The sequence below is a fragment of the Emys orbicularis genome, chromosome 8, assembly GCF_028017835.1.
Source record: "Emys orbicularis isolate rEmyOrb1 chromosome 8, rEmyOrb1.hap1, whole genome shotgun sequence".
NCBI classification, from domain to species: Eukaryota; Metazoa; Chordata; order Testudines; family Emydidae; genus Emys; species Emys orbicularis.
The window spans coordinates 62,475,602-62,502,465 of NC_088690.1; the positions used below are offsets into that span (position 1 = coordinate 62,475,602).

At 40.7% G+C, this 26,864-nt stretch overlaps 1 protein-coding gene across 1 annotated transcript in view; it reads right to left on the bottom strand.

The window, feature by feature from the left end:
• Positions 1 to 26,864, bottom strand: part of RABGAP1L (RAB GTPase activating protein 1 like) — a 525,385-nt gene that overhangs the window by 435,178 nt on the left and 63,343 nt on the right. The window contains exons 2-4 of the mRNA XM_065408876.1: positions 6,065 to 6,231; positions 1,999 to 2,191; positions 1,101 to 1,311 (exon numbers count right to left, since the gene is read on the bottom strand). Of these exons, the coding sequence (XP_065264948.1) occupies positions 1,101 to 1,311; positions 1,999 to 2,191; positions 6,065 to 6,199 (539 nt within the window). The 5' untranslated portion in view covers positions 6,200 to 6,231. The remainder of the gene's footprint in view (positions 1 to 1,100; positions 1,312 to 1,998; positions 2,192 to 6,064; positions 6,232 to 26,864) is intronic.

The following is a 26,864-nucleotide window of genomic DNA, read 5'->3' on the forward strand; positions in this document are numbered from 1 at the left end:
ATAGGGCCTAATCACATCAGCTATACCATCAGTGGCTCGTTCACCTGCACATCTACCAATGTGATATATGCCATCATGTGCCAGCAATGCCCCTCTGCCATGTACATTGGCCAAACCGGACAGTCTCTACGCAAAAGAATTAATGGACACAAATCTGACATCAGGAATCATAATACTCAAAAACCAGTGGGAGAACACTTTAACCTGTCTGGCCATTCTTTGACAGACCTGCGGGTGGCTATCTTAAAACAGAAAAACTTCAAAAACAGACTCCAACGAGAGACTGCTGAGCTGGAATTGATATGCAAACTAGACACAATCAACTCAGGGCTAAATAGGGATTGGGAATGGCTGAGCCATTACAAACATTGAATCTATCTCCCCTTGTAAGTATTTTCACACTTGCTTCTTATCAAACTGTCTGTACTGAACCATCTTGATTATCACTTCAAAAGTTTTTTTTCTCTTACTTAATTGGCCTCTCAGAGTTGGTAAGACAACTCCCACCTGTTCATGCTCTCTGTATGTGTGTGTATATATATCTCCTCAATATATGGTTCACTCTTTATGCATCCGAAGAAGTGGGTTGTAGCCCACGAAAGCTTATGCTCTAATAAATTTGTTAGTCTCTAAGGTGCCACAAGTACTCCTGTTATTTTTGCGGATACAGACTAACACGGCTGCTACTCTGAAACCTGTCATTATACAGTGTGATCTGTTGAACACTATCTAGAATATTTCAAATTTGCTGCAAATTAAAAGAAGGTAGAGTTTTTGTCTCATACAATGCATCAGGGAGATTGAATTTATGTGATTTGAGTCCTACCATCATCATACAATAAAACTAGTTTAATATTAAAGGGTTCAAGATTCTAAATTCAACTTACGCATTTTTCTCACTGGATGTTTTACCTATTGGTTTAAATATCCTTGATTTTTATTCATTTTATCATATTCTTCAGCAAACAGAGTTTGTGACAAATTATGCTTCTGGACAGACCTATGCAGTTCAACTTCACTGGAAGCCCAGTGTTTGCAACCCAGATCAGAATCTGAACCCTTTGTGTCTGCGTAAGTAATGAAGTACCATTGTAGTTCACCTTACAGAGCCTTCTGGGACATTCGGAACATAGAGAGTCACAGGAAAAGAGGACTGGCATGAGGATTTCAAAGCTTCCATAGCACGTAGAGCTTCTGACTCACTACGAGGAGCAGAAACCTTCATAGAACCTAGATACATCAATTTGTTAAATAATACACTGTCCTCTTCTGGGGGTTCATTAGGGGAACAGGGTCTAGGTGCCGAGATTTCTGAAAAAGAAGAAAATATAAGTTAACAATAAAATTCTCAGCCATTGCATTAAATTAGTGCAAGTTAAAAGCTGCAAGCCTACATTTGTAAAGCTAAAAGAAACTATCACTGTATCTGAACAGGCTCCCTGATGCATTACCCTAGACACTGATCACATGGACCTGGAAGGGCAGTGATACTGAATTATGGCCATTTCATATTTGTGAAGCTTTTGCAGTAATAAATGAGTGTGGGGTAGTCGGGTTACAATCCATCAATCAATACATTTTAAGACCATCTCCATATTTAGTGTCAATCTCTCCCTACTGATTACAGGTATAGCTTGCTGAATGAGTGAGAGTAGCCTAAGGTTGATTCATCAATCTGAGCACTCTGCAAGCATCCCCACATGGGCCATATTGAGGAGATAATTGGTTAATGACTGGATGATTGAGCAATTAGCAAGGTAATTCAGCTAGTCAGCTGAGGACAGTTAAAAGACAGACAGGAGGGAGAGAGGAAGGCTAGAGGGGGGCCAGAGAAGCTCAGAATCTCAGAAACATGAGGTTTTCTCCCCACCCTCCCCCGGTCTGGGGATTCCTGGGACTAGTTTCAGACCTCTGCATAGTCAGACTCATCTCAATTTTTCCTTTGCTCAGTTTCATACCATAACTTCATTACCTACCCAAAAATATCTTAACCAGTACCTGTAGTGGAAGGGTCCAGAATTAGATGTAAAGAAGGTTGGTTTGTCTGACTGGCTGACACATCTTCAGCTGACTGTCTGCAAGCATCATTGGAGTCTTTACAGTCAGTAGTATAACTTATTTGGCCTTTTTCAGAATCTCTCAGTATCTCTTCCATGGCTTTCTCCAGCTGTTCATCTCCATTTGAAAATATCTGTACAAAGGACAAGATACAAAAAAGACTTAAAAACTGGCTGCTACTTTTACCTTAAAAGATATTACACAAATATTTGAAAAATATTTTAAAATTTGTTTTACTTTTTTAAAGACATTTTGTCAAACAACACTTCTTCAGCTGATTATACCAGATACCCATGTTACTCATGTGGCTAAAGCCATGAATTCACCCAAGGCTCATCTGTATTCATTAAACCAACAAATAAAATGTGCACAATGGAAGTATATATCTGATTACCAAAGGTTCCAACATCCAGTATTACAATGCAGCATCCAGTATAACTGCTCAGGTAATGACAATTTATATTTCTTCAAATCTTTGACTATATACATTACAGATTTCACCTCTCCAAGTACTTTATATAGTATTAAAATGGCATCCATGAGTCATGAATGTGTGCTATACTCAGGTAGTTTATTAAGAGGCACACACAAAAAATAAAGTGTAATTAGGTATATCCTTCTCCCCTCATTTTTAATATATATCTGTAATGAATGGCAAAATTAATTTGGAGGTTTTGTTCCTTATTGTATTTTCATTTATCTTTATTTTTAAAAATAACTGAGAATTAGAAACAGAGCTCTCTCTCTCCAGGTGTTCAGACAACAGTAAAAATGTTGTTCAATTCAATTTCTGTATATAGAAAAAAGGGAAACTACCTAATCATAACAGAACACATCTAGTCAGTTGTGACAACTACCTGGGAGAGACATTTTCATATCTGCCATCTCCTCAGGACAGTTCAACTTTGAGCCCCACTGAAAGGTAATTTAAAATTAATTTCCTCACCATCATTTTCTCTATTCTTTGAGTAGGAGCACAGTGCTCTGTCAGTCAAGTATTGACAAGTTTTCTACCTTGTCACACATTTTGGATGAAGAGAATAATATTCCTACTGAGCTTCCCCTCCCCCCACATCTGGCAGTTACTTGCCAGCTAAAGTGAAGAATAATTCACATTCAAATAAGCTCTTATAAGGGAGTGGTTTCGGACAATGCAATGGAAGCTTAAAGATGATAAAATTACAGTAAGGAAACTACTTTTACATTTCTCCCATATAAACAGTCATTGCCCCCATGAGACAAGTACTTATAGGAAACAGCAAGCAGTAAAAAGACATCCATCAAATCGAAGAGAAAGAAAAACTTAAGTCTTCCAATATCTGATAGCTGCATTGGATGAGTTTGCATCTTATACGGGCTAGTACAGCAGTTTTCAAACTGTGGGTCGGTACCCCAAGGTGGGTCGTGACCCTGTTTTAATGGGGTCTCCAGGGCTGCCTTACACTTGCTGGGGCCCGGGGCCGAAGCCCGAGGGCTTCAGCCCTGGATGGCGGGGCTCAGGTTACAAGCCCCCTGCCTGGGGCTGAAGCCCCTGAGCTTCGGCTTTGCCCCCACCCACCTGGGGTGGTGGGGGCACGGGCTTCGGCTTTGGCCCCCCCACCCAGGGCGGCAGGGCTCGGGCAGGCTCAGGCTTTGGTCCCCGCTCCTGGGGTCAGGTGGTAATTTTTGTTGTCAGAAGGGGGTCATGGTGCAATGAAGTTTGAGAACCCCTGGCCTAGTAGAACAGAGCACTGAAAACCAAGTGCACTGACACCCAACACATCTCCTCAAAGATTCTCTGTGTTGCTGAGTCCATGAAATAGTCATGCACCTGCTAGTGTGTGCGCTCACTCATGTGGGAAGAGTCTTATTGGATAGGCCTAAAAATTGCATGACTATCTTGCAATATTAGACTTAACTATTCACTTTTTTAGATCCTCCGTATAAAGACAAATTTGCATCAGACTTTCTCCAGGGCATTGTTCTATGCAAGTAAAACTTCACTTCCTTGACCACTTCCAAAACATTTCAGTGCTTCTCATGGTCTGAGGTGGCTTGGGGTAGAAAGATGGCAAGGAAAAACTGACTCAAGTGGAAGGTTGTGTTTTTCCCAGGAAACAAATTCTAAATCTCATCTAAGAGCTACCTTAAAATAAATATAAATGTTTTTTTTAATTTAAATTAAATTTTAAACAAATAATTTTTTAAAAACCCACACCCAACCAGCCAGCAAACCACTGTTTAATGGATTTGGTGAGTACTTGCAAAACTAGATGTAAAGACCTTAAAACAAGGGGCTCTCCTGGCTCTGCGTGGTTTCTTAAAAGCAGTGTTTCAGATTTGTTCAAGAGACAGCTGCAGATGCACCAGTTCCTGTGTCTGAAATTAAGGAGTTCTTCTGGTACCTGACTGGACAGTCCTGATGGTAGGATTTTAAACCAGCTGCCTGCCACACATCTTCAAATACTCTGAGGCCACTATTTCCTTAGATATTCTGGAATTGGGAAGGCAGTTTTGCCCTTTCCCCATCATTTTATCTTAAGGACGGTTTTGAGTTGGGTGGCCAGGTTTGCAATATTTAAGGTGCAGTAAATGCGATCCAGCAGCTCAACCTCATCCTACAGAACCGACAACCTAAATCATTGGATTGGGACTTGGCTAATGCAGAGCACCAGAAAACTGGTGAAAATCTTGAAATCCCAGCTCCTGCTTCCAAGGCTATTGTGTGTACAAACACATGGAGCTGAGAGCAGCTCCTTTGATCTTAGTGCTCTAACCACTTCTAGCACTGGAGAAACCCACTGAGTAAAGGAAGTCTCCAGCTTCCCTTCAACCTTTGACAAAACTCCTCTCCCTACCAAAACTGCTGCTAAATTAAAGGGAAAAGGTGGGGTTGAAGAGAAAAACCTGTCTGGGCAGAGAGCTTAGGAACAGAAACTAGGCTGAAAGTATAGTGTAGTTATAAGCATGTCAGCAATGGAAGCTGGGTCATTTTCTACAAATTTCCCACCTGTGTCTACAGCACTATAGCTGCACCAAAGTTCACTATGCTGGAAACCCTCATAAGACAAGGTCCCACAGCCAGAGCCATCTGTAACACTATCAGCCAAAAACGCTTAGAGAAAGTCTGACGTGATATTAAAAGTGGCTCCAGTTGCAGGAGTCTTGCCTGTATTACGTGTTCCAATGTAATCAACAGTGGGAAGTTTTTAGATAGTTTCCTTAATGGATACCAGTGTTTCTCAACCTGAACTTTAAAAAAAAAAAAAAAAAAAAAAAAAAAAAAAGTTGGGCCCCTCCCCCCCAGTAAGACTTGAAAAATTGTGACCCCCTACCTTAAATATAATTAAGTAAATTATGAATAATACTAAGGGCCAGTGCTATGGGGTGGCAAGCAGGGCAACTGCCTGGGGCTCAACACTTCAGGAGGCCCCATAAAGCTAAGGAGGCCCCCAGGCAATTGCCCTGCTTGCCACCCCCTAATGCTGGCCTTGCACTTGTGACCTCCCTAAACCCGTCCCGTGACCCCTACGGGTCATGTCCCCCAGGTTAAGAAACACTGGTATAGACAATGCTAAGGAAAGCAGATCAATAGGGCAAAAGGCAGTGCGGGCTATACATCCATAGCTTAATCCTGATCTCATATACAAACAGCATTCCGAGTCTTTGAATCATAAAGCCACATTATTTCCTATCTCCCAATTGAAGTTTTTTAATTTATAAGAATAACTGGTTTCTTTTGTTGATTGTATAAATCATAAGGATGCACAGATGGCTAATAAGTCTTGACACGTCAAGTTATTACATAAGTGACTGGACTGAAACCTTCATTAGACAAACCGATTTGCTCACTCAGGTCTGTTCATTTTGCAAATATATACAGTACAGCAAGAACAAAGGTAACGGATTTTAAGAATCTCCCCAAACACCAAAGTCAATTAACTTAAATGAATTGTAATATAAATCACAACCTTTTGGGGCAAGAGTTTCTTACTATGCATTTAAAACAAAAACAAAACAAGTGTACTTTTAGTTGAGGTTTCTCATCTTTTGCATGGGGATCCTCAGGTTGCTGATGAACCAAGACAAATTCTTCACTGTTTAATGTGGACAGAGATTCAGATGATTGACTAAATTTATCAAATGAAGACCGGACTTCCATTTCAGGACTCAATCCCTTCCTGCTGCACCAACCTAATAAAAAAATGTAGAAACACTGAGTCAGATCTGAAACTGTACACAGTTATCCTTTTCTAATTGATAAATATATTTAATAGCAGTTGCAGAAGAAGAATAGTGCCTAACAAAATAACAGAATATTTTAAATTATATAAACATAACGGTTAATGGGAACTCCGTTTTTATTTTTGGTTTCCCAAACCATTATTTTAGATAACAAGACCCTATAAGAGACATTCATTTTCCTTCCCTTCCTGACCATTTAAAGGGAAGGTGAAAAACAATCTAAAAATATACTAATTAAAAAGGAGAAGGGATTAAAATATTCCATTCTGAATGGTGATTTTCAAAGCCCCAACCACAAAATACAATTGTTTGGCATGCTCCATGATGGCTCTAGAGCCAAAACAAGTCTTTGGCTCTTCCCTAAAGAATGGTGGTTTTATTGTGCCCATATCAACGCATGCAACTCCAGCAAAGATCAAGAACAGAAATATGACCTTGAAAATTTCACTTCCCCTGGGCTTACAGACATTATAAACAGAAATCTTGGAATCACTGCACAACTCCATTCTATCCAGGGACTGATTTATACAGATTTTATACAGTATACTCTTGTCAGAAGGCCGTGCTTCCAGCGAAGCCATTGTCCTCAAGTTGCAAGTACCTTGGTAGAGATTACTAGCTGGGGTTAAAGTTTTAGCTATACCTGTGCTCTTTCAAACACCCACATATTTAAGAAATATTTTCAGAAGAATGATGTAATGTGAGCTCCACCCAAGCCTAGTTTAGAGATTCACTGTTGCAATAAGCTTTGTTCCAGAGTTTAAAAATTGTTCTCTCACTTACTGGTAAAGGAATAATCCCTTCCAGCACCACATTGGAAATACATGAGAATAAAGACACAGGGAGGAAAGTGCAGCGAAGTGATTATTACACTAACTACAACAATTAATGTCTGTACAATGCTTTGAAAATATAACATGCTATAGAAGTGCTTGGAGCTCACTTACTATATTACTCTATTATAGAGAAATTCCTGTTAAAATGAAGTGGACTGAAAGTGCTTCAATGCACTTCAGGGGATTTGAACTGCTCTGATTTTCACTGAAGATTCACTTTAGAATAAAATTTCATTGCCGCCTTCTTTGAATGCAGCAATTAATCACCATTACAAATATGCTCAACCCTTGTCTACATTAGAACTCCTACTGTTGCTAGCACCCATAGTTGCACCATTGCTGCAAGACAAAATATTTTAATATCGACAAGGCTTGGCTGAAAAGCTGGGAGGAGAAATTGCCACTACCCCCATGATGGTGAGGAACCATAAGTATGCCTCGCAATATTTTTGATGCTACTCCCTTAGGAAGTAGATTGGGCTTTTGTAAAGGGTCCCATGCAAACACTGCTGATAAAGGCCCCAAAGCTACAGGGAATAAGACGAGGCCTTACCACTACTCCAAATATATTTGGTGGGGAGGCGGGAGGATATTTTGCCAAGTAGGCCTCATTTCATTATAGTGAAACTCCACTTAGTGAATTTTTGCATATGCTTAGTGAAGGGAAATGGGGAGGACAGGACTACACTATAAGAGGATTGTGCTACATTGATTATTAAAAAGAACAGGAGTACTTGTGGTACCTTAGAGACTAACAAATTTGAGCATAAGCTTTCATGGGCTACAGCCCACTTCTTCTTCGAAAGCTTATGCTCAAATAAATTTGTTAGTCTCTAAGGTGCCATAAGTACTCCTGTTCTTTTTGCGGATACAGACTAACACGGCTGCTACTCTGAAACCTACCATTGATTATTAAGTAATCGGAATTCTACCAGCAAATCAAGTCTTTCTGGAACACAAATGTCCAGTAAAAACAATCTGTCTCCTCAAGAAATGTTATCCTGTAAGATTGTTTTCCTTAGACAAAGTTGCTATTTGATTAACTTCAATGTTATTTGTTATTCGTACTGAGGTACAATGTAGAAGCCCCAGTTCTGCTGTACAAAACACAAAACAAAGAGACACTCCTTCCCCTTTGAACTTGCAATCTAAGTATAAGACAAGAGACAACAGGTGGATAAAGGCAGGGGAGCACAAGAAATGAGGTAACACTGATCAGCAGGGATCCTAGAAATCCATTTGCCACGGACAAACATGAAATTTGCATTTTTGCAAAGAACTTTAGTTTTTACATTTTGTGAAGAAATAAAAACATTAACTGTTAACTAAATTTTACTGAAAGTACCAGTGTGCACAACCTCCCCCTCTTGTAGTTGATTTTTGAATGCACTTTAAAATGTACATAGCTAAACATACTCCAATAACTGCTTCCAGCGTATAGAGGTTTTTTCAACGTTATATAGGGGTTCCTGTTTTAATGCATTTCAAATTTCACTTCAGCCTCCAGACGTGAGTAATTAAAGTTATGAAAAGACGCCAAAAACTTTAAGCCCCTAAAACCATGTCACTGAGTTTGGCAAGGACAACATTTAATGATAATGTGCAGTTCTGTACTGTATGCAGCAAAGTTGTAGATTACATTCGAAGGCAGACAAATACAAACTGCAATTTCTATTAATTTTATTATAATGATTAAAGGCACTGGTAGGCTTCAAACTTGCTTAAAATGGTAAATATATCAATAAAACACTGTGTTCAACTGACAGGGTGGATAAAAGTCAATGATTTAAAAAAAAAACAGATTTTTTTATTTAAATTGGATTTTTTTGATAAAATGCTTTTTGAGGAAAAAACTTATCTAAAGATAGTTTTAATTAAGATACATTATAGCTCAAAGATATCTCATCATGGAATAGGGATGATAAATTCTAATTCTATAGTATGAGACAATATATTCATGTAATGGTTAAGAAAAGTTTTGTAAATGAGTTCCAATAGTTCATGGATTAGGGACCCAATTTTATGGGGTTTCAGGGGCTTCTGTATAGATTATTTAGGTTAATCTTTCTATCTACCCAATGGGATTCAGTGCTCAGTCTAGAAGATACCATCCGAGATACTTAGTTTTGCAGTTCTCAAACTGTGGATTTGTGTCTCCAGAGATAACATGCTTGTTAACAGCAAAAATGTTTTTAAATAAATAAATAATAGAGAGCGGAGTAGGGCTACCATACGTCCAGATTTCCCCGGACATGTCCGGCTTTTCGATCTATAAATAGCTGTCCGGGGGGGATTTCTAAAAATCTAAAAATGTCCGGGATTTCCCCCGGTCGGCTATTTATAGATCGAAAAGCGGCAGCCAAGCACTACTTGGCAGCCAAAGCCCCTTCCCGGCTCTCCCCATCCCCTGCAGCCTTAGCATGCCGTCCGGCCCGGCAGCAGTCTTCCCCCTCCTCCCCTCCCCTCAACGCTCCGCCCCCCTGCTCCTCCCCCTCCCCTGCTTCCCGCGAATCAGATGTTCGTGGGAAGCCTGAAAAGATGCAGGAGCAGGCAGGCAGCAGCAGCAGGTAAGCTGGGGCGAGGGGGGAACGCGAGGAGAATGGCTCCAGGGAGGCGCGGCGCGGCTCCCTCCGGCCCCGGCCGGGCTCGGCTCAGCTCGGGCACCGGGGCACCGGCCGAGCACCCCCGGCCCGGCCCCAGCGGCTCCGGCCCCGGCTCGGGCCCCAGGGCGGCGGCCCCGGTTCAGGCCGAACGTGCCGGCCCCGGCCCGGGCCTCAGTTCCGGCCGAGCGTGCCGGCCCCGGCCCAGCTCTGGCCCCATGGCGGCGGACCCAGTTCCGGCCGAGCGCGCTGGCCCCAGCCTCAGCGGCTCCGGCCCCGGCTCGGGCCCCAGGGCGGCGGCCCCGGTTCCGGCCGCGCGCGCTGGCCCCAGCCTCAGCGGCTCGGGCCCCAGGGCGGCGGCCCCGGTTCCGGCCGAGCGTGCCGGCCCCGGCCCAGCTCTGGCCCCATGGCGGCGGACCCGGTTCCGGCCAAGCGCACCGGCCCCGGCCCCAGAGGCTCCAGCCCGGCGGCCCTGGTTCCGGCCGAGCGCGCTGGCCCCGGCCCCAGCGGCTCCGGCCCGGCACCTCTGGCTCGGCCCCAAGACCCGCGACCCCGGCCGGAGCTCCAGCCGGAGCGCAGCCTGATTCCTGGGCATTTGTTAAAGCCGGCCCTGGTCAGGGGACGGGGGGGGGGGGGAGGGAGGAGGGAGGGAGGGTTGGATGGGTCGGGAGTTCTGGAGGTCCTGTCAGGGGGCGGGGAGCAATTGGATAGGGCATGGGAGTCCCGGGGGTCTGTCTGGGGGCAGGGATGTGAATATGGGGTGAGGGTGTGGATAAGGGTCGAGGCAGTCAGGGGACAGGTAGGGTCCTAGGGGGGCAGTTAGGGTGGGGGGTTCTCAGGAGGGGGCAGTCAGGGGACAAGGAGCAGGGGGGAGTTGGGGGTTCTGAGGGGGGCAGTCGGGGTGGGAAGTGGGAGGGAGTGGATGGGGGTGGGGTGGGGCAGGGGCGGAGCTCCTCCCCCCCAGTCCTCTTTTTTGATTATGGAAATATGGTAACCCTAGAGGTGAGAAATAACAGACCTCAAGCCTATTGTCCCTCTGCAAATTTGTGTACACAGAGTCAATCCCTTACCTCTCTCTAAAGTGCAAAGTTTCAAAAAGATCAATGAATAGAAGATCGTTGGGGGCGGAATAGATCTGGACGAGGAGAAGAAGTCTGGAGATAAATGTGAGAAGGGAGGGACAGGCAGTAGAAACAAAAACGAAACTGTTTGAGCAGCATATTCCAGAAATCTTGAGGGCTTTCTGAGCATAGTCTTCATTGATTTGAGATCTACCATACCATTATCTCACTAGAAGAGAAAACCTATAATGACAGCAGGCCATAAAAGAGACCCAGTTTGGGAATATTTTAATGAAGTTACTCTACCTGTGGGTAAGACTGGCATGTGTGCATAATGCAAACAGTGCAACAAGCAATGCAAGGCCTGGTTGCCCGAATGAAACAACATCATGAGAAGTGTTCCTTCTCAGGAGGAAGCTGCATTGAAGATGATGAAAGGAACATGTCTGAACATGCAGGATCTTCAGGTTGGTAAACTTTTTATTTCATACTTTTCTTAACGACTGCCTGTCTTCCTTATGGACTATTCTTGAATTCTCATGTTTGAGCAAAAAATATAGTTGTTACTCTATGGCAGTGGTTCTCAAACTTTTGTACTGGTGACCCCTTTCACATAGCAAGCCTCTGAGTGCGACCCCCCTTATAAATTAACAACACTTCTTTTTTTTTCTATTTAACACCATTATAAATGCTAGAGGCAAAGCAGGGTTTGGGGTAGAGGCTGACAGCTCGCGACCCCCCATGTAATAACCTCGTGACCCCCTGAGGGGACCCGACCCCCAGTTTGAGAACCCCTGCTCTATAGATGTAGTTGTGATATAAAAAAAAAAAAAAAAAAAAAAAAGCTGAAATAGGCAGATCCTTCCTTTTACAATTTCACCTTTAAAGTAGTAATGAGGGTCAGTGAATGCAATGAGTAAACTAAATCAGCAGTATGGTGGTAAAACACCTCTACTCCGATATAACGCGACCCGATATAACACGAATTCAGATATAACGCGGTAAAGCAGTGCTCCGGGGGGGGCGGGGCTGCACGCTCCAGTGGATCAAAGCAAGTTCGATATTACGCGGTTTCACCTATAACGCGGTAAGATTTTTTGGCTCCCAAGGACAGCATTGGGGAGAGAGGTGTAATTAAATAACTGCATTGACTTATTTTGTTTAGGAGAATCCATCCTCAACATACAGGATTCTGAAGACTATCCACCTTCAAGATCACCATCATTTTCTATATTTTCAGAGTTATCTGCCAATGATAGTGTTTCAGTCACACCATGTATGTCACATAGCCACAGTGTATCACCTATAGCAAAAAGAAAAAATATCTCCATCATCCAGAAACAACCATAGATAAGTTTGTGATAAGAACCAGCAGATTACAAAAAGAGGTAATTGATGAAAAAATTGCCTGGTTTATTTATGCAACAAACTCTCCTTTCCGTATGATTGAGAACCCACACTTCATTAACATGGTTCAGTCATTAAGACCAGGATACAGTCCACCCAACAGAGTAGATGACGCAGGCAAATTGCTGGATAAAGTGTATAAAAGAGAAATTGAGCAGTGTGCAAAAGGTCTAGAGGGTAAAATTGTTAACCTGAGTCTTGATGGGTGGAGCAATGTCCACAATGATCCTGTTGTATGTGCTTGTGTGACAACAAAAGAAGGGAATAACTTCCTTACAGAAACAATTGATACAACAGGAAATGCACACACAGCAGAATACTTACAAGAAGTAGCAGTAAAAGCTATAACAAACTCTGAAAAAAAATTCAAATGTCTAGTGTGCGGCTTGGTCACAGACAATGCTGCAAACATATCCAAGATGAGAAGAAATTATTTAGAAGAGAGTCCCAAGCTAATAACATACGGTTGCGACGCTCATTTGATGCACCTCCTAGCCAAAGACTTCGGTGTTCCAGAAATAAAGGCTAATGTTGTTGAAATTGCAAAATACTTCCCTAACAACCACTTTGCAGCAGCAGCTGCTCTGAAAAAAGTGGGAGGAACCAAGCTAACTCTCCCACAAGACGTGTGATGGAACTCAGTAGTGGACTGTTTTGAGCACTATATCAAGAACTGGCCTAACCTGATGACCATTTGTGAACAAAATGGTGAAAAAATAGATGGCACTGTCACAGCCAAAGTTCTCAACATTGGGCTTAAGCGAAATGTTGAACACATGCGGAGTACCCTGAAGCCTATTTCTGTAGCCTTGAACAAAATGCAGGGAAATAGCTGTTTTATTGCTGACGCTGTTGAAATTTGGAAGGAACTGAGTGAGATCTTAAAAAGAGCAATATGCAACGACAGAGTTAAATTACAAGCATTAAAAAAACGAATGGGACAAGCGCTATCTCCAGCTCATTTTCTTGAAAATATTCTCAATACTCGGTACCAAGGTTAAACCTTAACTGCTGAAGAAGAGGAGTTGGCTATGACATGGACGTCCAGCAATCATCCTGTGACGTTGCAATCCATATGATTTTATGAACATATGCTAATGAGTGTGAATATAATGTAACTGGAATATGCTTCATGCAAAAAGTCTCTAGTAAGGTATCATTACAAAGCTTATAATCTACTAAGTGTGGTCATCCTATTTGTATAAATGTATCATTCTTCTATCTGAAACTAGAAATATAAAATATAACTCTAAGGTCCTATTGTAATTATGCAAAGTGCAGGCCATTAATGGTCGTTTGGAATCTTGATGGCTCCCATCAACTAGGGCAATTAGTTATAAATGGCTCTGTTTACTTGCAAGCCTTGCTGTGAGTCAGGCAAGGAAGAATGAAGGCTTGGGGTCTCACAGGACATGTGACCATGTCACGTGGTACTGGAATCCATCTTAAAGCTGGTGCTTTTCCATTTAGAAGGAGGGGTGGCGACCCAGAGAGATAAAAGATTCCCGCCTTGTCCCAAAGCTATATAAGGAGGTGGAACAGAACAAAGTGGGTTCCAATCATGAGAAATCCCCTAGTTACCACCTGAGCTGGAGCTAACAAGAACTGTACCGGGGAAAGGATTGGGCCCAGACTAGGAAGGAGTCCAGTCTGTGAAAGAAGCTTATTGAAATATCTCTGAGAGTGAGATTTTATCTGTAATCAGTTTCTTAATGTATTAGGCTTAGACTTGCATGTTTTGTTTTATTTTGCTTGGTAACTTACTTTATTTTGTCTGTTATTACTTGGAACCACTTAAATACTACGTTTTATATTTAATAAAATCACTTTTGCTTATTAATTAACCCAGAGTAAGTAAGTAATACTTGGGGGAGCAAACAGCTGTGCATATCTCTCTATCAGTGTTATAGAGTGCGGACAATTTATGAGTTTACCCTGTATACGCTTTATACAGAGTAAAACGGATTCATTTGGGGTTTGGATCCCATTGGAGCTGGGTGTCTGGGTGCTGGAGACAAGAGCACTTCTTAAGCTGTTTTCAGTTAAATCTGCAGCTTTGGGGCACATGGTTCAGACCCTGGCTCTGTGTTGGAACAGACTGGCGTGTCTGGCTCAACAAGGCAGGGTTCTGGAGGCCCAAACTGGCAGAGAAAATGGGCTCAGAGGTAGTCTCAGCGCATCAGGTGTGTCATAACTATAAAGGGAAGGGTAACAGCTCTCCTGTGTACAGTGCTATAAAATCCCTCCTGGCCAGAGACTCCAAAATCCTTTTACCTGTAAAGGGTTAAGAAGCTCAGGTAACCTGGCTGACACCTGACCCAAAGGACCAATAAGGGGACAAGATACTTTCAAATCTTGGGGGCGGGGAAGGCTTTTGTTTGTGCTCTTTGTTTTGGGGGTTGTTCGCTCTTGGGACTGAGAGGGACCAGACATCAATCCAGGTTCTCCACATCTTTCTGAACAAGTCTCTCATATTTCAAACTTGTAAGTAAACAGCCAGGCAAGGCGTGTTAGTTTATCTTTGTTTTCTCAACTTGTAAATGTTCCTTTTACTAGAGTGTTTATCTCTGTTTGCTGTACTTTGAACCTAAGGCTAGAGGGGGGTCCTCTGAGCTCTTTAAGTTTGATTACCCTGTAAAGTTATTTTCCATCCTGATTTTACAGAGATGATTTTTACCTTTTTCTTTAATTAAAAGCCTTCTTTTTAAGAACCTGATTGATTTTTCCTTGTTTTTAGATCCAAGGGGGTTGGATCTTGATCCACCAGGAGTTGGTGGGAGGAAGGAGGGGGGGGATGGTTAATTTCTCCTTGTTTTAAGATCCAAGGGGTTTGGATCTGTATTCACCAGGGAATTGGTGAAAAGTTTCTCAAGGCTTCCCAGGGAAGGGAATTAGCTTTGGGAATGGTGGCAGCGGACCAGATCTAAGCTGGTAGTTAAGCTTAGAAGTTTTCATGCAGGCCCCCACATTTGTACCCTAAAGTTCAGAGTGGGGAAGCAGCCTTGACAAGGTGACAGTTCCAAGGGGGTCTCCGTGACCCAACCCATCACACATCCCTCCGTAATGCCAACTATAATAAACTTCAGAGCTAAGGGTGACCCATTCAAGAAATATATGTTTGCTGATGATGTTTTAAAGAAAGTCACACCAGTGAACTGGTGGAAGTCACGTAAGCCCTTGGATTCAGAGACTGTTGAAGTGATAATCTCACTTAACAGCAGTGGCTACTTCTGCCCATGCAGAAAAGAATATTTTCTTCCTTTGGACCAATTCATTCCAAATTGAGAAATCGTTTGGGACCTGAAAAAGCAGGAAAGCTTGTTTTTCTTTTCCAGATTATGAACAAACAGGAAAATGAAGGTGAAGACGACTGAGTTAGCTGCAGAAGCCAACATTTTAAGTTCCTCATGTTGACCTGGCTGACACAGTCAATTTAATTTTTGTTTTTTGTTTTTCTTAAAAACTCATTTAACTATTTTAGTTAAAAACAAACAAAACAAACCTGATTTTAAAAAACTTGAATGTTTAACTAAATTCAAAAATTCATATGCTTGTTTTGTTAAAATATTTGCTGTTGAAGAAAAAAAAATCCAGAATATATAAGGTTGTAGCCAAAGCGGCGCTCCACAACTCCTGCCTCCCCAACCCCGCAGGCCTTGAGCTCAGCCCAGACCCTCCATGGGAGGGAGGAGGGGGGGAGCAGGTGCTTGGGCTGCGTAGGGCACCATAATTGGTAGGGACAGCCGTGGTCATATCTTAGATATGTTATGCAAAAAGACTCAAAGATTTTGACACAGCCTGAATGTGAGGGTAATTTCAGATTAAAATCTAGGCCTGGTGTCTTTTCAAGATACCCTCTTTTAGATGCTAAAGAGCTTTGATATATTGTCATATGGCAAACAGCAACTTTATAGCAGCATTTGTATTCTAATATAGAATTTCTGCTCTGTCACAAGAGTAACTTTAGCAGTCTCATCTCAGAGACAGATGGACAGTCATTCAGCACCTTTTAGTACCACAATATAGAACAGAAATGGGTGTCAGTACTTTTGTCTTGTGCTGTGAGGACAGATGGCACTGAGGTACAAAAGTAAAAATGGCGTCCCCAGAGTACCAGTTGCAGAATGAACATGCTACTCAGTTGTACCTTTTCTGATGCTGAAATGCATGAATGAACCACAGAAGTAATTTGATTTCTCATCTCTTTAGCCCATTCTAGTCATGTGCTATTTTGATAGCAAAGGTTTTGTACACAAAAATTAGTATGACACCATCCACAAGCCAAATTAGCTTCCCATACCTTGTACAAATTAGCCACCAGGTACTAAGAATTATCAACTTGAGTCACATTCCAGAGCAAATAGCACAAGTATTAGAACGACTGCCTAAAGACATGATAAACACTCCCAAAATGTACACCAAATTTAAAAGTTACCCCAATTTTTTTTAAATGAGCTGCCTATAAGAAAAAATATTCACATATACCACATAATAAATATTTGGATGTTGATACATCATACATTTGAACACTTATGAAGTGACTTAGTAATAATCTAGTAAAACCTGTCAAGTGATCCATTCAGATTAAAAGATCTTTATGAGGCAACTGACTATCTTTTGGGGCAGGGGCCGCACACAGACAGTAATGTAATGATGTAACATGCTTTTTTATTACCAAAAGAAAACAGACACATTTCCTACTGACTTTCTAGTCGCTTCTAGACAACAGAAGTTTATGAGGACTCTCTCTTTGGTAGCTAGTTTTACTCTTGTATATTAGCACCTTCCCCTATCTCTCTCACTACCAGCAGTTTTGAATTTAAATTCTTCCCTTCCTAAATCGTAGCAATTTAAAATGTCAGAAACGTTAATGTGTTTGGTTTAATGGAACAAGGTCAAAGTTATGATGTGGCAGACAGACAGACAGGTTTATATGTTCTAAACTAAATCTAAATATCACAAGTTCAAGTTTGACAGGTTATAACCCACAATACAATCACAATGCTGCTCTAGAAACTCTCTTCCCTGGAACATATATGGCTGCAGTAATGATAGGGAAGCAGCTTCCTAGGAGAGAGGCACTCCTAGAGCCCAGGAAGTATTGGTTTCCACTTTTGGGTAATGGAATATGATGGATGTCAGCAACTGGACTCAAAATCTAAGAGAAGAATTCTCTATTATTCTATGCCTCCCCCAACCTCCATTTTGTAGGTCCACTTTCCATATGAATGACCCCAAATTACACCTATGGATGAGGACAATTCTTGTTGATTGACATCCTCCTTACTAAATTCTGAATAAGAGCACTTACGCGGACCACAGTCTTGTTAAATTCACTGTTGTTGCTATCAAAGTTACTGACAGCAGCAGAGGCACTGGAGCAGTCTGACTGCAGACTCAGAAAGACAATAGTATACCGCTTTACATTTGGAAAGTTCTCTCCACATCTGTACAGATTAGAGCTTTATATTTACTGTAAAAATTTAAATTCTACATAAGATAATGGCTCAGGCAGCCACACTCACTCCCATGGGCAAATTTATTTTATCAAGCCTTGATCAGAGATACAGTACACATGCTGGTGCAGAAACCCCTAGAAAAACCACACAGTGCATTTTTTGTTTAAACTATTTAGCATTACATAAACTAGTAATATACTTCCTAGGAATGCAGAAAACATTGCCCAAATGGATTTTTTGCCAAATAGGTCACATTTTCAACTCCAAAACTGAGTCCTGTTTTTAAATTTGAAGAGGATTACATATTTGGGACTTCACAAAAATTAAATGTGTCCTATTTTAAAACTAGATAAAATGGAAAGACCACATGCAACAATCTACATTGGGAAAGTCTTAAGAATTGTGCTGACAATGTAGAAGATAGGATGGTTAAGGCAATGGACTGGACTCAGGAGATGTGAATTAAATTGCTACCTGTCTCCTCCACAGATTTCCTGTGTGATTTGGGGCCAGATACTTAGTCTTTCGGGGCCTCGGTTTCCAATTCTTGCTCATATGCGGCTTCCAATTCTCCAATCCTTTTTCTGTGTTGTGTACTTAAGAGCATAAGCTCTTTGGGAAAGGGACAGTCTCTTACTATGCATTTGTACAGTGCCTAGCACAATGGGGCCCTGATGTTGACTGTATTGCAGTAGTGCCTTATGGATCCAAACAGCTTTTCATGTTAGTGCTATGAACTAAAAAGAAAACCACAGCAGAATGAGAAGAAATTAACCTCATTGCTCCTTTCTTGAAATAGAAATGATTCAATATAAAACACTAACAGTTTCTAACAGGAAGTAAGTTTCCTGTGCTCTCAGAGCAACCAAAAGCAAGCTCCTAATGTGCATGTTTCTCATCAAAGCTAACCAGGGCAGGACAGGCAAACTCTTGCTTAGTAAAGCTGACCTATTTTGTATTCAAGTAGATCATGTAAACTCAATAGTTTTGCCAACTGATCACAAAATGAAAGTGTAATAAAAAGAAAACGAAAAAAAGAGTTTCTTACCAGTAACTGTGATTCTTGAAGAGCTACCTTGTACTTATACGTATTCTTGGGAAAGGTGGCTCCTGGCATCTGAATTCCAGGAACTTTCTGAAAAGCTATATCCGTTGGGGCTACATGAGCTCCATCTTATGCTGCTGAACAATTGGCACCCGAGATCATAAGGAAAGTGCAGTCCTTAACTGCTTCTGTTTCCTCACCTAAACCTCAGAGTGCAAGGTATATAGGAATTCAGAGGCAAAGGGGAGGGTGGGTGGAGAGTGTGAATACAGCAGCAACTCCCAAGGAACCAGAGTTACCAGTAACCTCTTACTTGTTCAAGGGACTCTGTGCACTTCCACTCAAAAAGGAGATTAATGAGCGGAACTGGCCAGATGAGAAGGTGGGCTGAGGAATTCTTAGTTAAACCAGAAACGAACATTGCTCTCCTCAATCCAGCATCAGAGCAGGATGTTAAGTCCAGAGGCTAATGTACAGTAAATGCACTTACTGACCACCACACAGCTATTCTGCATATTTCTATAACAGGGATATGTTTAACTCAAGCCATGAAAGCAACTGTAGCTCTAATTAAGTGAGCCCTAAGACCCGCAGATATGGGAATTTTAGCTATGTCATAAAAGTTTCAATACAGGACCTTATCCACTTAATCCCTCTTGCACTTTTCCCCAGGAACTGCAATAAATCTAGTGAGAGAAGATGGAGAACACTAATGCAGAATCAGGTGACAGGCCCTTCTCACAATCTCATGCCAAAAAAATCTCTTCCATTCTGAGTAACAATTCCAAGCTGAAAACTTCTTAGATTGTAGTAGAGGACTGCTTGAACTTGAACATGTATCTGTGAAAGTCAATATCCTATGACTCATGTTGCCTGGTATAGAGACTCTGGATTGTGAGGGAAAACAAGACTGTCCCTTTGGGATAGAAGATGCTAATGAAACAGCTCTAGAATACCAGTAAATCATTGCTACTTTGGCCAATGAGAGCAAGCCTCTGTCTTGATTCACCTTCTGAATTACCAATTCCCCTCATTTCTATGGAGTTAAGGTTTTTTTGTTTTTTGTTTTTTTTAATATATTGTCTTTGCAGCTAGTTTATAGTTGAACCACCCGCCTTTCCTGAAATCACTTCATGTCCTCTGTAAATAATTTTCCCATATAACAAGGTGTTGTTTTCACCTGCATTTATGCTATGGGATAATACTTGACAAGGAGTTTCAATTTCTTTAAAGATCCCTCTCCTCTGGAGGATGGAAGATTGGTCAATTACAATTATAACAAATCTATAAAGCACACAATCTCTAAAAAAAGTTTTAAACTTTCTAAAAATTTGCACTGTCAATTAATCGCAGTTAACTCACGTGACTAACAAAAAAAATGTCGTGATTAAAAAATTAAAGTGTATATTATTTTTATTACAAATATTTGCACTGTAAAAATGATAAACAAAAGAAATAGAAACTGCACTCAAAAACAAAACAATATAAAACTTCAGAGCCTACAACCACCATTCCAAAAGACATGCTTCCATGCTGATGACCCTCATTTAAAAAATTTGCTAAATAAATATGTGACTCAACTCCTTGGGGTAGACTTGTATGTCCCCTGCTCTGTTTTACCCACATTCTGCAACATAATTCATTTTATAGCAGTCTCGGATGATGAGCCAGCACATGTTCATTTTAAGAACAATTTCACTGCAGATTTCACAAAACGCAAAGAAGGTACCAATGTGAGATTTCTAAAGATAACTACAGCACTCGACCCAAGGTTTAAGAATCTGAAGTGCCGTCCAAAATCCGAGAAGGACGAGGTGTGGAGCATGCCTTCAGAAGTCTTAAAAGAGCAACACTCCGATGCAGAAACTACAGAACCTGAACCACCAAAAAAGAAAATCAACCTTCTGCTGGTGGCATCTGACTGAGATAATGATAATGAAAATGAACATGCGTCAGTCCGCACTGCTTTGGATTGTTATCGAGCAGAACCAGTCATCTGCATGTCCCCTGGAATGGTGGTTGAAGCATGAAGAAACATATCAATCTTTAACACATCTGGCAGGTAAATATCTTGCGATGCTGGCTACAACAGTGCATGTAAATGCCTGTTCTCACTTTCAGGTGACATTGTAAACAAGAAGTGGGCAGCATTATCTCCTGCAAATGTAAACAAACTTGTTTGTCTGAGCGATTGGCTTCACAAGGAGTAGGACTGAGTGGACTTGCAGGCTGTAAAATTTTACATTGTTTTATTTTTCAATGCAGTTATTTTTTGTACATGATTCTACATTTGTAAGTCCAACTGTCATGATAAAGAGATTGCACTAAAGTACTTGTATTAGGTGAACTGAAAAAATACTATTTCTTTTGTTTTCTTACAGTGCAAATACTTGCAATCAAAAATAAATATAAAGTGAGCACTGTACACTTTGTATTCTGTGTTCCAATTGAAATCAACATATTTGAAAATGTAGAAAAAATCCAAAAATATTTAAATAGTATTCTATTGTTTAACAGTGCAATTAATCGTGAGATTATTTTTTTTAATCGCTTGACAGCCCTACTAAAAATATGTATTTTCTAACACAGGGAAAGGAGAGAAATGATTATTAAATGGTAGTAGCAGATACCTGTTTCCATTGTTACTTGACTTTGCTAAATACAGTATCATCCTTTTTCTCTTCCCCCTTCCCCCGATTTAGTTCAGATCTCTGGATATCCTAGATGCTGTCATATCCTGCTCTTCTTTCCCCTGCAATCCTCTAGCAGTTATAGCTAAAGCTCAGCTTTCATGAACTACATTAAAAAGAGCAAATATTGTCTATGGCAGTGGTTCGCAACCAGGGGGCCATTAACAGGTTTCAGGGGGGCCGCCAAGCAGGGCCAGCATCAGACTCACGGGGGCCTCACTGCCCCGCCGCTGAGGCTGAAGCCAAAGCCAAAGCCTGAGCAACTGAGCTTTGCGGGACCCTCTATGGCATAGGGACTAACACTGGAATTGTTTTTTATAGGCAGAAAAAGAGTTATGGCACAGGCGGGCCATGGAGTTTTTATAGAATGTTGCGGGGGAGGGCATGCCTTGGAAACAAAAAGGTTGAGAACCCCTGGTCTATGAGATGTAAGTTTAAGGCCGCACATCGGTCGGGACGCAGGACAAACAAGGAAATATCGGGACAGTCCCGATAAAATCGGGACGTCTGGTCACCCTATATTTAAAGCAAACACCTGAAACCTCCCAACAAATTTGACAATTACCCTAAAAGTCCTCCAACAAAACCAGAAGCTGAAGTCAAACACTCCTAGTATTTCTAAAAAAAATTTCTCAGCTTTTTTTGTTTTAAAGTCCACACAAAACACACACACACACACACATATATCACGTTCCACACAACACGCACAGTAAAGTACCAAAATAGGGTATAACCCTTTAAAAATCCTTTGTAGGCTGTTTAATAATAAAATAACCCAGGAGCTTCTAGAGAAGCACGAGAAGCACTGTATGACTCTGGAGGATTTTTAAGAGTGACTGGTCCTCTCTTCTTACCCCTGAAACAAGTAATATTTTCCTAATAATCTTTTAAAGCTATAAATAGACAAAAATACTGTTGCATCTGAAGCTTGTAATTATGTAGTACTAAATACCACTCAAAAAAAGAATACAATATTTTTCCACTATATTTTTTCCACCATCCCCCCACATACCCATATTCTGCCTACCTAACAGCACAACAGATACCATTTATGAAAAAAAAGATTCTATTTTATGGAAGAATTAAACTGACCAACAAAAAGGCTCAGCCAGCCAATTTGACTCTAGCTTTTGGCCACCTATATCTAAAACCATACCAATTTTCTGTTTAAAACAAAGAAAAGTAATGTGCTGGATAATGAAACAGAAAAGGTGACACACACAAAAAAACAAAAAACAAAACAGACTTTTCGTAATGACTAAGCTGAGCCTTTTTAATGTGGTTTGATTTTTTGAGTCACCCTGCTGTATTTATACGTGCAGTGTTATTCAAATTTCTAGTTTGCTAAAGTGATGTGCACCACATACTAATTTGCTGCTGTGAAGCTACATATTGTCAGCTTACTGTTCAGTGTTAAAATCAGTATGCCTGAGGACTGAGGCCATGTCTACACTATGGGCATTATAGTTGCATAACTACATCATTGCAACTATGCCAGTGTAACACCATAAAGCAGAAGTAAAGATCATAAAATAAAAATCAGTTAGAGGGAAAAAGGCATCCTTTAAAAATTGAAAGTTAAGAAGAAAATAAAAGGGAACAAACTCTGGCAAGTCAAAGTCAATGTATAATTAGGCAGGCCAAAAAAGAATTTGAAGAGCAACTAGCCAAAAACACAAGAACAACAACAAAAAAATTAAGTAGATCAGAAGCAGGAAGTCTGCCAAATAATCAGTGGGGCCACTACACGATCAAGGTGCTAAAGGAGCACTCAAGGAAGAGAAGGCTGTTGTGGAGAAACTAGACTAATTCTTTGCATCAGTCTTCATTGCAGAAGATGTGAGGGAGATTCCCACACCTGAACCATTCTTTTTAGGTGACAAATCTGAGGAACTGTCAGATGGAGGTGTCAATAGAGGAGGTTTTGGAAGAAAGTGATCAACTAAACAGTAATAAGTCATCAGGACAAGACGGTATTCACCCAAGAATTCTGAAGGAACTTAAATATGAAAATGCAGAACTACTAATTGTGGTATGTAACCTATTATTTAAATCAGCTTCTATACCAGATAACTAGAGGATAGTTAATATAACACAATTTTTTTAAAAGGCTTCAAAGATGATCCTGTAAGCCTAACTTCAGTACCAAGCAAATTAGAAGAAACTATAGTAAAGAACAGAATTATCAGACACATAGATGAACATGATATGTTGGGGAACAGTCCACAAGGCCTTTGTAAAGGGAAATCATGCCTCACCGATCTATTAGAATTCTCTGAGGGTGTCAACACACAAGTGGACAAGGGTGATCCAGTGGATAGAGTACCTGGATTATCAGAAAGCATTTCACAAGCTTCCTCACCAAAGGCTCTTAAGCAAAGTAGGCATGGGTTAAGAGAGAAGGTCCTCTCCAGTGCTGGATTAAGGCAAAAAATAAGCTACAGCTCAGGACCTCGCAATATGAGGAGCCTCTAAAAAAGAAAAAACTGACTCCATTTCAAATTTTATCAAAATCGGTTGATAAATAAAGGAGATATGGGAAAAAGATTATCTCTACATATATACATTTTCATTAAAATGTGACAAAAATATACACATATGGCTACACAAATACCTTTACCCTACCCTTATCCTTCACTAATTGCTCATTATTGACAAGTGGGAGACCAGGGTTGCAGGGGCGGGGGGAACCCACTATAATTGCACTTGTAAAATTAGTATTTCTACTAGTAAGTCTATCAGTCTCCTAAGGCAGTGTTTTGTTGGCCAGCTGCTACTGGTAAAATTCTGACCGTGCCTTCATAATTTATTTAAATAAATAATCTCACTGCTGATAAAAATTGGGGAAAATGTAAGGTCGGAGACGGCAGTGTCGTGAAGCAATCCTGCCAAGCTCATACTCGTATGGGACTCTCCTAGGAGTAACATCATGTATACCGTCCCCCTTGGCTGATAATAGCCGGAAGGCCGCCATCTTTTGTTTATGGTCCAGCACGCTCAGTTGTATAGTGTCTTTGTTCCTGTTTTTCTTCGTTTTCTGAAGTGTTAATGTGTTCTTTCTTCTTTTGATCTGTACATACGTACAATTGAATATTTTAGTGCGCATGCCACTTTCTGCTTCATGCGCTGTCCATACTTCACATGACTGAGTTTGCAGGTGAACGTCTTATGGACTTGGATTGAGTGGATCTTGAGGAGGAGAAGAAATTTGTGTTGGCTTCCCTCCGTCAGTTTTGGGAACCTTCACAGTAAATATCAGAGGAAAGGATAAACAGAGGATTTTGAGAGAAGTGAAGGTAGATATATATCTCAAAATATTCTGAGTACTTGGTGAGAAAGTTATTTCAAACTATGTGCACATATGATTTAAAAGCTATTAAAGTCTATAATATTCATTACATTTGCTTGAATACAGGCAAGTTTATCTCACTTTCTCAATGCTTGTCTAGAAATTACCAGTCTTTTTTTCCGGTAAATTCTCTCTCTCTTTCATGCATATAGCTTGTTGTCACTCTGTGTGTCCAAGGTGTTTACTCAAGATTAATTAGTGGTCCTGGGGAAGTGAACGTGAAGAGAGGGTAGTGAAGTGAACGTGAAGAGAGATTTCTGCCTAGAAAAAAGACTGGGATTTTCTGCTAGGTGGGTTTGGAGCACACAAGATAATATTTTATTATAGGTAGTATGCGGTGTAAAAATTCTTATATAGACTTATAAATATCATATCATATGCATAATACATTGTGTTTTTATAGTATGGCAAAAGAAAAATCCCAACAATTCATTGTTTTGTATTGAAAATTAAATCTGAATAAACATTTGTAAATATATTTTATGTATAGTCTGGATAAACTTCGTATTTTCCTAACAAAATTAATCAAATGTTTTTTTCATTTATTCATATGAAAAGAAGGATAATTTTCCTTATTCATGGTATAAAAAAAATTATATATCCTCTCTTCTTTACCTGTGAGAACATAGACAAAATAGCACTAGCTTTTAACAAAATATCCTCTAAGAGTCTCATTGCATATTCAGACAAGGAATTCCACAATTTAGATGCCCCAACAGAGAAGAAAAATTTCCTGAGAACTCTTCTAGTAAATGGTATTATTTACTGTATTGTTTTTTGTATTTTTTTATATTGTATTGTTTACAATGTCCTTTCTGTGAAATTAATAAATTCTTTTACACTTGACGTAGCTTGGGGCCTCTGAATGTCATAATCCATCCCTAGTCCTCTCATGGATCAGTAACTGGTTAAAAGACAGCAAACAAAGGATAGGAATAAATGGTCAGTTTTCAGACTCGAGAGAAGTAAATAGTAGTGTCCCCCAGGGATCTGTCCTGGGACCAGTGCTGTTCAACATATTTACCCCCTGTTCCAGATCATTTGTGAACAGTGAGGTGGCAAAATTTACAGACCATACAAAAATCACTCAAGATAGTTAAGTCCAAAGTGGACTGTGGAGAGATACAAAGGGATCTCACAAAACTGGGTGACTGGGTAAGAAAATGGCAGATGAAATTCAATGTTGATAAATGCAATGTAATACACATTAGAAAACATAATCCCAACTATACATACAAAATCATGGGGTCTAAACTAGCTGTTACCACTTAAGGAGGAGATCTTGGAGTCATTGTGGATAGTTCTCTGAAAACATCCGCTCAGTGTGCAGCAGCAGTCAAAAAAGCTAACAGAACATTAAGAACCATTAGCAAAGGTATAGATAAGACGACAGAAAACATGATGCCTCTATATGAATCCATGGTACGCCCACACCTTGAATACTGCATGCAGTTTTGGCCCCGTTTCCCCCCGTCTCAAAAAAGATCTAGTAGAATTGAAAAAGGTACAGAAAAGGGCAACAAAAATTATTAGGGGTAGGGAACAGCTCCCGTACGAGGCGCGATTAAAAATACTGGGACTTTTCATCTTGGAAAAGAGATGACTAAGAGGGGATGATAGAGGTCTATAAAATCTTGACTGGTGTGGAGAAAGTGAATAAGGAAGTGTTATTTTTTCCTTCACATAACACAAAAACCAGGAGTCACCTGCTGAAATTAATAGGCAACAGGTTTAAAACAAACGAAAGGAAGTACTTCTTCACACAATGCAAAGCCAACCTGTGGAACTCATTGCCAGGGGATGTTGTGAAGGCCAAGACTATAACAGGGTTCAAAGAAGAACCAGATAAGTTCTTGGAGGATAGATCCACCAATGGCTATTAGCCAAGTTGGTCAGGGATGCAACACCATTCTCTGAGTGTCCCTAGCCTCTGTTTGCCAGAAGCTAGGAGTGGACAACAGAGGATGGATCACTTGATGACTGCCTGTTCTGTTCATTCCCTCTGAAGCACCTGGCACTGGCCACTGTCAGAAGACAGGATACAGGGCTAGATGGACCATTGATGTGACCCAATATGGCTGTTCTTATGTAGACACAGCCTTCAGCAATGGAAGGGGTTTTTCTGTCACTGTGCG